Below are 14,376 nucleotides of genomic sequence, written 5' to 3'. Positions count from 1 at the left end.
AAAAATGCTTGCAAGAGGTGTAATTTCTATTGTTTAGAAAAATGTCTTATTCTAAGCGGATCCCATTCTCAGCTTGTGAGAGCCATACGGATCCCTGAAGCTAATGGTTTAGCAACGGTTTACAATGTTTTTAACATATATTTGTCACTTGTGTGATTTATATAAAACAGCATCCCCTATTCTTATTACTGTACTTCTCAATAAAATACATACATCCACCAGTGACCCCTATAGAAGTTTACTAATCCATTCTTTGAGGTGTGTCTGTAAATAATTTAACATTCTGCTCTCCTCTGTGGTATATTTAATAGAGTAGTAATAAAAAGCATAAGTAATTTGTAGGGGTGCACCGAATGTTTTTTTTGGTGCCGAAAATGAAAAATACACTAGTCCGAAAGCCGAAACCGGTACCGAAAATTACTGTTTTTAACCACTAGCCGACCAGCCACCGTCATTATACGGCGGCAGGTCGGCTCTCCTGGGCGAGAGCCCGTAGCTATACGTCCTATCGTATAGCCGCCACTAGGGGGCGCGTGCGCGCCGCCGGAGGCGCGCGCGCGCGCTCCCTGCTCGCCCCCGACTCCCGTGCGTGTGCCCGGCGGGCGCGATCGCCGCCAGGCACACGCGATCGCTCGGTACAGAGCGGGGAACGGGAGCTGTGTGTGTAAACACACAGCTCTCGTTCCTGTCAGCAGGGGAAATGCTGATTTTCTGTTCATACAATGTATGAACAGAAAATCAGTGTTTCCCCTAGTGAGGCCACCCCCCCCCCCACAGTAAGAACACACCCAGGCATACTTAACCCCTTCCCCGCCCCCTAGTGTTAACCCCTTCACTGCCAGTGGCATTTTTATAGTAATCTAATGCATTTTTATAGCACTGATCGCTATAAAAATGCCAATGGTCCCAAAAATGTGTCAAAAATGTCCGAAGTGTCCGCCATAATGTCGCAATACCGAAAAAAAAATCGCTGATCGCCGCCATTACTAGTAAAAAAAATATTAATAAAAATGCCATAAAAATACCCCCTATTTTGTAAACGCTATAACTTTTGCGCAAACCAATCAATAAACGCTTATTGCGATTTTTTTTACGAAAAATATGTAGAAGAATACGTATCGGCCTAAACTGAGGAAAAAAAAAGTTTTTTTATATATTTTTGGGGGATATTTATTACAGCAAAAAGTAAAAAATATTAATTTTTTTTTAAATTGTCGCTCTATTTTTGTTTATAGCGCAAAAAATAAAAACCGCAGAGGTGATCAAATACCACCAAAAGAAAGCTCTATTTGTGGGAAAAAAAGGACGCCAATTTTGTTTGGGAGCCACGTCGCACGACCGCGCAATTGTCAGTTAAAGCGGCGCAGTCCCGAATCGCAAAAAGTCCTCTGGTCTTTGGGCAGCAATATGTTCCGGGGGTTAAGTAGTTAAAAAATATTTTTATTTTTGTATATTTTAAATAAAATGTATACATTTTTATATAACACATTGCTAGTAGTATTAGCAAAATTTCCATGCGGTGCACCTCTAGCAGATATGATGCAGGAGATGGTCAGAGACTGCAGACATAGTACAGGAGATGGTCAGACTGGGAACATGGTACAGGAGATGGTCAGAGACTGCAGACATGCTATAGGAGGTGGTCAGAGACTGCAGACGTGGTACAGGAGATGGTCAGAGACTGCAGACATGGTACAGCAAATGGTCAGAGACTGCAGATATGGTACAGGAGATGGTCAGAGACGGCAGGCATGGTACAGGAGATGGTCAGAGATTGCAGATATGGTACAGGAGATGGTCAGAGACTGCAGACATGGTACAGGAGATGGTGAGAGATTGCAGACATAGTACAGGAGATGGTCAGAGACTGCGGACATTGTACAGGAGATATTCAGAGACTGCAGACATGGTACAGGAGATGGTCAGAGACAGCAGACATGGTACAGGAGATGGTCAGAGACTGTAGACATGGGACAGGAGATGGTCAGACTGCAGATATAGTACAGGAGATGGTCAGAGACTGCAGACATGGTACAGGAGATCAATGCAGCCTGCCTGTGCCTCACCGGGAAACAAGATGGAGCTGAGGTCACATGACATGGGACATGATGGAGAGGATAGTCCCTTGAAGTAGGACATGGTGGGGCTGAGGTCACAAGTATTGTGGGAGGGGTTTGGGGGACATGATGGAGCTGGGGGGGTCACATGTATTGGTGTCACAATGAAGACGACAGTCCCTTGAAGTAGGACATGTATGGAGTCATCCAGCCAAACATGACCTGGTGGGTGGGGGGAGGGGGGTGACATGTATTGGGTGGGGGGAGGGGGGTGACATGTATTGAGTGGGGGAGGGGGGACTCCAGTCGCATGAACCCTCCCCCTCTGATGGACACTCATACGTACCGCAGAGCCGCAGAGAGTGGAAGAGGATTCGGTCCACCTCCTCCATGGCCTGGCTGTGTGGGTGGTTGTCCTCTCTCTGGTTCTCCACACATGGACCCTCCTCTCTCTATAGACAGTAGCCGGCGTCCTGCCCCATCCCTGGGCTACATCCTGCCCTTTACACTTTGTACAGGAAACCGCTCACCTCCGGACTACACTGCGCACAATGCACAGCGACCTCCTCCCGCCCGACTCTCACCGCAGACAGCCCCGACTTTCGTTGTGGGGAGTGGTGGGAAACAGAGTCCAGAACGTGCAGTACTGGGCAGGGCCTGCTCTGTGTGCATATTGGAGGTGTAGAGGAAAAGGCAGAGAATGTCCCCCCTGTCATACACACGGAAAACGAGGAGGAGGGAGGGAAGAGGGACACTCCCACAATGGGCAGCACCCGGGGTGGACCACGCCCCCTTTCGGTATCGGCTGTTTTTGTCATTTGGCCGAATGACAAAAACATTGTTTTTGGACGATAATTTTACCACTAGTAATTTGTAATCTTGTAAATTGTAAAAGATTTTATTTATGCCTTATACTTATACATCAATTCATATAAAAGCCTCCTTATTTTGGAAGTGAAAAACACAAAAATCTCAACTGTACAGTACAAATCAGATTGTTCATATAGAGAAAAGTTTCAGGCATCATATTATTAATAATGCTGGTTTTACCTTTGGAGCTCTTGGTTCACTGACACGCAAGGCATCTCTAAAGTATGCATCCACAGCATAATTGGCTTTACGTTCTCGTTTTGGGGGCTCTATCCACTCCAACATACTCAGCTAAATATACATGCAAAAAAAAGCAGCACTTTAAAAAAACGTATACTTTACTGAAAACCGTAAAACATTATTATTATTATTATTATTATTATTATTATTATTATTATTAGGGGGCCAATTAAACCTGCATACCAAGAAATTAAATTAAGTTTTAATTTACTTGATGAGTCAGCTACTATCACTAGGGCTAGATTTACACTAGAATGTAATAGGGAAACCCGCAATCCATGCTCATTTCCCGCACCCACTGCAATTGCTATCTGCAGCGGGTGCCAATGATTAGTTAAAAACACTCAAAACACAGGTCACAAGCCCAGTGCATTTGCGTGCACCGAATCACATGGTACAAAAGTACCAAGTGATCCAGTTGCAGTGCATTTCCAAAAGTAGGACATGCCCTACTTTTGGTAATATACAGTGCGGTTTGAGCCCATTCAAAATAAATGGGCTCAAATCGCACCACACTGTGAATTGCACCGTTCACCACATGTAAACTGCACAGGAATGTGCTGCGGCCAGAGCTCAAGGAAAGACAATGTATACTGAGGTAATATAATAATTTTATAATGCAGGTATGGCTCTGTGGCATGACTACTTGTCCATGTCTTAATGCATGAAACATTCTGCATTTAAAGAAGAAGGTCCACATTTTAAAGTGTGTTCAACTTTAATTGTACATGTTTTAATCTAATCTTAATCATCTTTAAAACTAAGATAAAACAAGTTCAGAGGCAGACAGGATACAGATTTTCATGCAACACCCAATAAATACTTACAAAACAGTAAAGAATAAGATATCCATTTCTATTTTATCAGCAGAGACAAAAAAAGTGGATAACATTTTTCATCCAATTTTCCAGCCAACTGTATGAAACATGTTGTTACAATTACTTGTGCACCAAACATGGAAAGATGATTGCATGACTGCAACAGCAAAATTCAGTCAGTAAAAATCACTGTCAGCTGCAGAGGCATAGCCTTTTCACAGACTAAAACCTCCTCTCTTGCTACACATTAATGGTTCAGTAGACAGCAAGCTTTAAGCCTCGTACACACGCACAGTTTTCTTTGCAAGAAAACTGCTGGCAGAGCTTTTTCCCTGAGAAAACCGTTTGTGTGTATGAACAATAATGAAAGGTGTGGAAGGGTAACAAACCCTGGGATTTTTAAGGTGTCATGATAAATAGTAGATCAAACAGATGTAATAAACAAGCAATAATTTATTTGAAAATATATGACATAAGATAAAAAAGAGATACACAAATCATTTATGATCCCTGGGATTATTTATGGCTTTGAGGAAAAAAACACAACAGAGCCTGTTAGGAAGGAGCTCGACATGTTTCGCTCAAGAAGAGAGCTTCAGCCATCGCTGAGCGCTCCCTCAGATTCTCCAAGGCTAAATTTATTCTACATAGCAATTCGCACTCGACAATGTTCGCTAGGAAACTAAAACAAGATTGCAACCCTACTCATATATATAAGCTTAGAGATGAGAGAGGCAATATTGTGGCTCACCCGCAGAAAGTGATGGAAATATTTAACTCCTTCTACAAAAACCTCATGTCAGATCCTAACATCCCACCAGGGACCGCCTCTAAGTCATGGCTCGAAAGTCTCAGCCTCCCCTCCCTTGACCCAAATCAACTAGATATCCTTAATGCACCATGCACGACAGAAGAAATCACTCAAATAATAAAATCTCTGAAAACCTCCACTGCCCCTGGCCCTGACGGTTATTCTTCCCTATACTATAAAAAATTCGCTCCACTTCTAGCCCCACACTTAAAAAACCTCTTTAACCATATTTTGGAGGGCAACACCTTTCCAAATGAAATGCTTCTGGCTAACCTGTCACTGATCCCCAAACCCGATAAGGACCACTCACTTCCCCAAAATTTCCGCCCTATTTCAGTGCTAAACAACGACCTCAAAATTTTCGGTCGCATTTTGGCTGACAGACTTGCCAAAGTTATCTCACCCTTAATCCACATTGACCAGTCCGGGTTCATTCCCAATAGGCAGATCACCGATAACATTAGGCTGGTCACTAACATTATCCAAGACGCCAATCTCCACTCACGCCAAGCTTGTCTTCTTAGCCTTGACATACACAAGGCTTTCGACAGTGTCAGCTGGTCATACCTAAACCATATACTGCCCAGATTTGGTATCTCAGGTCGTTTCTTACAGGGGTTCAATGCACTATATAGCTCCCCTCAAACCCGTATTAGGCTCCCAGGAGTTAACTCAACATTTTTCCCTCTTGGTAGAGGCACCAGACAGGGTTGCCCACTGTCCCCACTCCTATTTGCCCTGGCCATAGAGCCCCTAGCACAAGCCATAAGATCAAACCATGACATATCAGGATACATAAAAGAAGACCATGAATATAAAATCAGCTTATATGCGGACGACGCCTTGGTTTTCATCACGAACCCTCACACCTCCATACCTGTCCTTCTTAAAGAACTAGACCTATTTCATAAAATATCGGGTCTTAAAATTAATCTAAATAAATGTTCCGCCATGCCCATTAACATCCCCATAAACACCCTCAATCTTCTCCAGTCTAACTTCCCCTTTACATGGGTCACCTCCTCGATTAAATATCTGGGGGTCAACATCACCCCTAATCACCGAGAACTATTCAAAGCTAATTACACCCTATTATTCAAACGGATCAACACACTTTTGAACACCTGGTCCCCCTACCATATCTCCTTCCTGGGCAGAGTGTGCGCTATAAAAATGACCATTCTTCCTAAACTCTTATATTATTTCCGCTCACTTCCAATTAACGTTTCGAGATCCAAGCTGGAAGCCATACAGAGACTTATAAACAAATTCATATGGGCAAACAAGAGACCCAGATATAGCTACGCACTACAACATAGATCCCAATCTTCCGGCGGCCTAGGCCTCCCGAATATCTGGAAGTACTTCCTGGCTGCGAGACTATCACAACTATCCCAGTGGTTCTCTCCGGTCAGGAACATTCCCTGGCTGATGTTTGAGTCCTCATCCATCGACCCTAGACTTATCTCAGCCTACCATGATAGGCCTTCATTTTCCATCTGGATAAACCGTAATCTACTCACTTTGAATTCACTGCAATCCAGGTGGAGATTTAAAACATTTGAATCCCTACAAAGCGAACACAGTATTCCCCCCTCTGAACATGAAATTTTTTTACTGATCAAGTCCTTCTATCAAAAACACTTTTCACTCTCCACCACTCCCACAGTCACTGTTTTCGAGAGGGTGTGCCTGTCCTCCTCCAGAGACAGGGGTATGATCTCCAGATTATACAACTACCTTAATTCCCACTCCATCCCTGAAAAGTCCCACCCTATGCTTCAATGGGAGGCCGAACTGAATGTCACCCTTCCCCTGGACACCTGGCTCACCATGTCGACTAATCTTAGGAAATGAATAGAGCAATCTCTTTCAGAGAAACCCCAATGAAACTGTTCGCCAGATGGTACCTTACCCCGTCTAAGATTCACACCTTTTACCCTACACTCCCTCCATATTGCTTCAGGGGCTGTCAGACAGAGGGCACACTGCTTCACATATTTTGGAACTGCCCACGCTTGTCCCCCCTGTGGCTGGAAGCAGCCAACAGATTTGAAAAATCTTCCAAACATAGATTCCCTCTCACGCCTCAAATTTGCCTCCTCTATGACAACATCCCTGATGTGCCCCTTCCATGTTCTAGACTTTTCCATTCACTCTGTAGCTCTATTCAGTGGATGATTGCATTTAACTGGAGATCTGATGTTATATCATGGCCTCAGGTACTTGATAGGATGGATCTCTTGATGCTCACTGAGAGAATCTACCATGTTCTCAATGATAGCCGTCACATCTTTGAAACAAAATGGGCATACTGGTCACTCCCTGATTGAATGTACCATTCCCTCTATAGATATAACCATGTTCTATATTGCTGATTGGTTAGTCTAAGCCTCAACATAGCACCGATATGATTACCCATCATTGACCATTCTATGTATCTTCATGTGTGTACTTCTATGATGTACTTTTTCCACAACTTACATGTACTAACGTTGCTTGTATGCGATTTATTGTTCTACAATAAAAACTTTTGTAAACAAGTGATACCTACCCACGTGGTAGGTATCACATGGGTAGGTACAGAGCATGATGAGATTGTGAGGCCTATATAGGTCCGATGCACCCGCGCACCCGTCATTGCAGAGAGGAGCCGGCGACGTGTCAACATCGGGAGAAGGAGAGAAGTGAAGAACATGACGTCACAGCACGGAAGAAGAACTCATCACAGCACGGAAGGAGAAGACGTACAGCACGGAAGAAGACACCGGACAGCGAGACGAAGAACCGGGGTGCGCCGAGTCAAGAGCGGAGAGCGGCGAAGACAGAAGGAGACCCCCGGAGAGTTGAGAAGACCCCCCGGATAGCGGAGAAGACCCGTCGGGATAGCGGAAGAAGAAGCCCCCCCGCCGAAGACGCCAGAGGAAACCCGCCGGGGGGTGGGGGCTTTTTTAAAAGCGACCCCCCCCCGGCGGTGAAAGAGAACCAGACGGCGGCCCCCACCCACCCGAAGACGTCAAAGAAGAAGCTTCCCCTGGTAAAAGAGCTAATAAAGAAGACAGGGGAGGCATCCGGAGCAGAAAAATAAAATATTTTAATACCCTGTGTGGTTTATTTGTGTTTTTACCACTTTTCTTGCAGGTGAATGGGTAGGGGTACGATGTACCCCATACTCATTCACTTAGGGTGGGGGGCCGGTATCTGGGGGCCCCCTTATTAAAGGGGGCTCCCAGATTCCGATAAGCCTCCCGCCCGCATACCCCGACAACCAACGGCCAGGGTTGTCGGGAAGGGGCCCTGTCCTCATCAACATGGGGACAGGGTGCTCTGAGGTGGGGGGGCCGCAGTGCGCCCCCCTGCCCCAGAGCACCCAACCCCCCCATGTTGAGGGCATGCAGCCTGGTATGGCTCAGGAGGGGGGGGGGGGGCGCTCGCTCGTCCCCACTCCCTTCCTGGCTGGCCGGGTAGCGTGCTTTGGATACGGGTCTGGTATGGATTGTAGGGGGACCCCCTACGCCGTTTTTTTCGGCGTAGGGGGGGCTCTCCTTACAACCCATAACAGACCTAAGGGCCCGGTATGCTCCTGAGGGGGGAACCCATGCCGGATTTTTAGTTAAAATCCGGCGGGGACTTCCCCCTCAGGATTCATAACAAACGCCGCACACGTGTAGAATTGGCGGGAATCCAAGTCGGATCTCCCGTCGCTTCTATGACGGCTCTGTCTCCATCGCGGCAAGCCAGCTCGGCGCTGGCTCCCGCGATGGGGCTCGTAGGTGCTCAATCTCGCCGAGAAAGAGAGCGAGATTGACACAAAATCGGGTTCACCTACTGTAACAGGGTAAACTAAAAATACAAAGAGATAATAATCCATGAATATTGGGCATTGTAAATGATGCCATATAGTATAATAACATTGGACAATACCATAATTGTCAAAACATATCCACAATGTAATTTATGACTGAAAACAATCAAATATTGGAAATGCATAGATTTGTAATAATGACAATTAATGCAAATACAAAAATCATAAAAACTGGTTTAACAATCATCCAGTAAAATGACCATGAGCACTCTTACCTGACTGGGCCAAAGCTAATCCAATTGACTTTAAATAACAGCGTTGTATGACCATAAAAATATATCCATAGCTATGAAAGAAATTCCATAGTGGTTTGCAGCAAACGCCCGCTCACCCGAAAACAGCCCCACTGGACCAAGTCCATCCATGCAGGATGATCAAGAATGGCTATTACATATACTTTTTGCATTTATTATTGTTGCTTTTTTTACTGTAGCATCCTTGATCATCCTGCATGGATGGACTTGGTCCAGTGGGGCTGTTTTCGGGTGAGCGGGCGTTTGCTGGCAACCACTATGGAATTTCTTTCATAGCTATGGATATATTTTTATGGTCATACAACGCTGTTATTTAAAGTCAATTGGATTAGCTTTGGCCCAGTCAGGTAAGAGTGCTCATGGTCATTTTACTGGATGATTGTTAAACCAGTTTTTATGATTTTTGTATTTGCATTAATTGTCATTATTACAAATCTATGCATTTCCAATATTTGATTGTTTTCAGTCATAAATTACATTGTGGATATGTTTTGACAATTATGGTATTGTCCTATGTTATTATACTATATGGCATCATTTACAATGCCCAATATTCATGGATTATTATCTCTTTGTATTTTTAGTTTACCCTGTTACACTGCTCCTGATGAAGCTCTCTTCTTGAGCGAAACATGTCAAGCTCCTTCCTAACAGGCTCTGCTGCGTTTTTTTCCTCAAAGCCGTAAATAATCCCAGGGATCATAAATGTTTTGTGTATCTCTTTTTTATCTTATGTCATATATTTTCAAATAAATTATTGCTTGTTTATTACATCTGTTTGATCTACTATTTATCATGACACCTTAAAAATCCCAGGGTTTGTTACCCTTCCACACCTTTCATTATTGTTCATATATCGGGATGTGGTGTCTTTGATTTGACCTTCTGTGCCTCATTTACTTATTTGTTTGTGTGTATGGTTTCTCGTTGAGAGTCTCAATTTTCTCGTCGTGATTCACGTCGGACTGGTCGTGTGTATGCTTAAAAAAACAGGCATGCTCAGAATCAAGTATGAGACGGGAGCGCTCCTTCTGGTAAAACTAACGTTCGTAATGGAGATAGCACATTCGTCACGCTGTAACGAACTGAAAAGCATTAACACGAGATTAGCAAAAGCAGCCCAATGGGTGGCGCCAGTGGAATCGAACTTCCCCTTTATACTGCCGTCGTATGTGTTGTACGTCACCACGTTTTAGAACAATGAGATTTTGGCTTGACAGTGTGTATGCAAAGAAAGATAGACAAGAATCCCATCAAGCTTGACAAGAATCTCGTCGAGAAAAACAATGGTTTTTTTTAACGACGGTATTCTCGCCCGTGTGTACAGGGCTTTAGGCTCCATGCACACTGGCAGAATTTTTTTTTGCTTCTACAGGAGTTTTGTGTTCTGCCTGTAGAAGCAACTCAATGTTATCCTATGTGTCCATGTACATTAGGAGACTGTATTAAAACTCTCCTAAACTCATCTAAACTTTGAGCAGGGGTCTCAAAGTAGCAGCCCTCCAGCTTTTGCGAAGTCCCATGAGGCATTGCAAGGCTGACAGTTAGAAGCATGACTCCCACAGGCATGATAGGACTAAAGCCTCGTACACACGATAGCTTAACCAGAGGACAACTGTCTGAAGGACCGTTGTCATAGGTTAACCGATGAAGCTGACTGATGGTCCGTCACGCCTACACACCATAGGTTAAATAACCGATAGTGTCAGAACGCGGTGACGTAAAACACAACGACATGCTGAAAAAAACGAAGTTCAATGCTTCCAAGCATGCGTCGAATTGATTCTGAGCATGCGTGGATTTTTAACCGATGGTCGTGTCTACTAACGATCGGTTTTGACCTATCGGTTAGGAATCCATAGGTTAATTTTTAAGCAAGTTAGGTTATTTAACCATAGGTTAAAAAAAAAGCTATGGGGCCCACACACGATCGGTTTTGACCGTTGTCCTCTGGTTAACCTATCGTGTGTACGAGGCCTAATAGTTTCGCAACAGCTGGAGGGCCGCCAGTTTGAGACCATTGCTATAAAGGCTAAGTTCACTTAAAAAATAATAATGATAAATGCGTATATTTTTGCAGGAAAAAAATTAGCATGTATTTTTTTTGTTCACAGGAGCATGCAAAGCATTGCAATGTCAGGTACAATGTTAGGTTACTGCAAACTTTTCCTCTAGCACTCTGTCTATATCTCTGTATGGAGTTGCAGAGCTGGAGGAAGTGTCAGTGAAATACGCGTGCACCGATCGCCGTTCACGTATTCCATTGAGAATTAGAAGTTCGCCTCCCGAGGTAGCAGACAGGGACTTCCAGATTATTTATTCACAGACCTCTGTGAATAAATGATGCAGCTGTGCGGGAGGAGCTCTACAGTGACATTTTAAGTGACATTTGCTGCAGAGAAATTATGTCACAAGGGGAGGGGCTCTCGGGGTGGGGGGTTTCTTAGCAACATGCTACAGTCTACCAACGGGTGTCACATGTAACATGTTGCTAAAGCTGGAGTTAGCCTTTACCAATTTCACACTAGAGGCATTTTTCAGGCGCTAAAGGGCTAAATATAGCACCTGTAAAACGCCTGAAAAATGCCTCCCCTGCAGTCCCAGTGTGAAAGTCCGAGTGCTTTTACATTGGGGTGCTACACTGGCAGGACGTTAAAAAAAGTCCTGCAAGCAGCATCTTTGGGGCGGTGAAGGTGCAAAATATACACCGCTCCTCCACCGCCCCTGCCCATTGAAATTAATGGGCACCACTGCCGAAGCGTATGGAAAGCGATTGTGGAAAACAGCGCTTTTAGGGCGCATTTAACCCTTTCTTCAGCCGCTAGCAGGTGTTAAAAGCGCTGCAAAAACTACTTTAATGCGCCGCTAAAACTAACATCAGCTTGGAAAAAACAAGGGTGTACCTACCCATCTGACATCACCCTGACCTTATAATTTAAGCCCTGGTACCAAATGTACTCATTGTACTAGGGCCCAAGAAAATATTTCATACTTCATACTTTACCTGATAATGTAACATTTTCAGTATATAACTTTTGCAAATACAATTTTACCTTTTGCTTTTCTCGATAATCTTCTCCTTCAAAGTTATATAAACTTGTTTCTGTATCCATAGAGAAATTCCTAAGACTGCTTTCTCCCATTTTTTGCAAGCGCTCTGCCATTTCAGCAGTCTGAAAAAGAATACAATTTTCAGATATACGAACTGGAAAGAGGGGGTAGGTTCACAGATCATCAAATATTCCTCTTTAATTCGACAAATATAAGATGTACAGGCATAAAGTCCAGTTTAAAGGAATAGTAATTTCACCCTATGCAGGTACATACAGCAGAGGCTCACACAACCAAAATGGGTAAAGTTTGTAATGGATATATATATATATATATATATATACAGCCCTCTAAATTTCCACTCGCCTGCTAGCATTTGGCGAGTGGATTTAAGCTGGGGGCGAGTGATAATAGTTCTGCATGACCAACAGTCAAATCTGTGCCTTAGAGCCACGCTGCGATTGGCGGCCGAAGAGGAAAGGTGCGTGCCCAGGAAAAGTATTCGGGTGAGCCACACACATGCAGAGCAGTACACAGGTGCTCTCCTTACAATTCTCGTTAAGCCATGGGACCTGATAGTATGACCTCTCTGAGCCTGGCTTCCCAACTTGACCAATGTAGCTGGAGAGCAGAGAGCAGGAAGGAACAAGTGAGCTGGAGGACTGCGATTATCACCACTCTGGGTGTCCCAGGTAGGCAGTGCAGCACAGCACTCACCAAGAGTTGCCCTGACAAGAGAGCGGCAGTATGCTGTGCTGTGTTCAGTGTGCGCTGTGTTGTGGTGTCAATGGCTATGCAGGTGTGTGAATCTCGGTGCTGGATTGTACTCCCTCCCGCCGTGCTGCAGCTCCTCTCCTCACTGCCCGACAATGAAAGGGGGAAGTGGGGACATGCAAGTGAGGGGCTCCTGATTATGAGAGTGGGTAGAATAGGAGAGGGAGAGAGAGGAGGATGGATGGGGGTTGCAGAGGAGACAGCAAGAGAATGGGGGAAAATACCTGGTTCTAGAGAGAAGGCAGAGGAGGAGGAGGGAGTCTTGTACATAAAAAGAGGGAGAGCAATATTTGCAGCAGTAAAAAAGTCCATGTCCCTCTGGTTTGCCCCAGTGCCATGTCCCTCTGGTTTGCCCCAGTGCCATGTCCCTCTGGTTTGCCCCAGTGCCATGTCCCTCTGATTTGCCCCAGTGCCATGTCCCTCTGGTCTGCCTCAGTGCCCTGTCCCATTTTGTTAAAGTTGTTGTTGTTAATATTTAATTGTGTAACTTGATTCGGCATAAAACATTTAACAGTGTCATTCCAAGAGATAATCTACAAGGGTGTTTTTAGGGGCGGGGCAGTGTATGGGTTAGGTGAGGCAACTGGTGGCGAGTAACACTTGAGGCCTGGCTAGAAGCTCAGGGCTTGAAATTTTGAGCCCTGTATATATATATATATATATATATATATATATATATATTTGGACAGGGAGCTTAATGCATATGCTTTGCAGGTGGCAACATGAGTGAATGCATAAAAAGCACACAAACATGCTGGGCATGCTATTTCCTACAGGCTTTTAGCCACTGAAGTCAGGGGCAGCCTACATCCAGTATAAGCCAATGATCTGCACAGAAATCTAGAATGACCTTCCTTGGTTCATAATTAATGCACGAGTAAGGTTTCTAAAAAATGGCAACAGTTGGTGTACTTCTGAATTTTATCTAATTATACACAAGTTGCTTCTAATTTCCTTTGAGTTGCTTTGCATTCACATAAACTTGTATGTTGAAAAAAGAAACTGAGCCCTAAACACTAAACCTATAAGGGACACTTTTTTTAGTTTTGGATAGAGTGGAAAAAGATTAGAACAGCTGTCAGTTTTTATTGCTGTCTGTTCCCACATTGGGGAGATTCACCCTCTATCTTTGTCCTGTTTACCATTATTATTGAAAGTAAAAGTAAAAGAAAATCCCAAATTTTGGGTTATGCCCAGAAAAGTAATAGAGGGGAAATTCCAATTGGGACACTCGTTTTGGTGACCTGAGGGTCCCTAAGGAATTCCCTAGTGCCCGGTACACACGATCCGATTATCGGACGAATGATCGTCCGTTTTTTTTATGCTAATCTCATGAGTTTACTAAAGTCACGAAAATTCTCGTACGGCAGAATAAAAAATCGGAAGTGATGTCATGTGTTGTAATGCATTTGTATTGCATTTTCGAACGACAGCTGAACTGATTAAACGAAAATCGTACGATCTGGCATCGTACGAAAAAAAATTCCGTGCATGTCCGATAGAATAAAATCGGATGAACTGTCCTGATCGGCTCTCGGAAGCTCTGTACAAACAATCCGATTATCGTACGATCGTTTCGAAAGCGGCATTTTTCGTACGATTTTCGGATCGTGTGTACGGGGCTTTAGTTTGCAAG

General features: G+C 44.2%; 1 protein-coding gene across 3 annotated transcripts in view; it reads right to left on the bottom strand.

Annotated features, from left to right (window-relative positions):
• Nucleotides 1-14,376, bottom strand: part of LOC120913738 (probable global transcription activator SNF2L1) — a 241,285-nt gene that overhangs the window by 109,600 nt on the left and 117,309 nt on the right. For all 3 annotated transcript variants that reach the window (XM_040323922.1, XM_040323920.1, XM_040323921.1), the window contains exons 16-17: nucleotides 11,969-12,088; nucleotides 3,108-3,218 (exon numbers count right to left, since the gene is read on the bottom strand). In XM_040323922.1, coding sequence (XP_040179856.1) covers nucleotides 3,108-3,218; nucleotides 11,969-12,088 — 231 coding nt within the window. The remainder of the gene's footprint in view (nucleotides 1-3,107; nucleotides 3,219-11,968; nucleotides 12,089-14,376) is intronic.

Source organism: Rana temporaria, chromosome 9 (genome assembly GCF_905171775.1).
Source record: "Rana temporaria chromosome 9, aRanTem1.1, whole genome shotgun sequence".
Taxonomy (NCBI): domain Eukaryota; kingdom Metazoa; phylum Chordata; class Amphibia; order Anura; family Ranidae; genus Rana; species Rana temporaria.
This window is presented reverse-complemented; position numbering and strand designations above follow the sequence as displayed.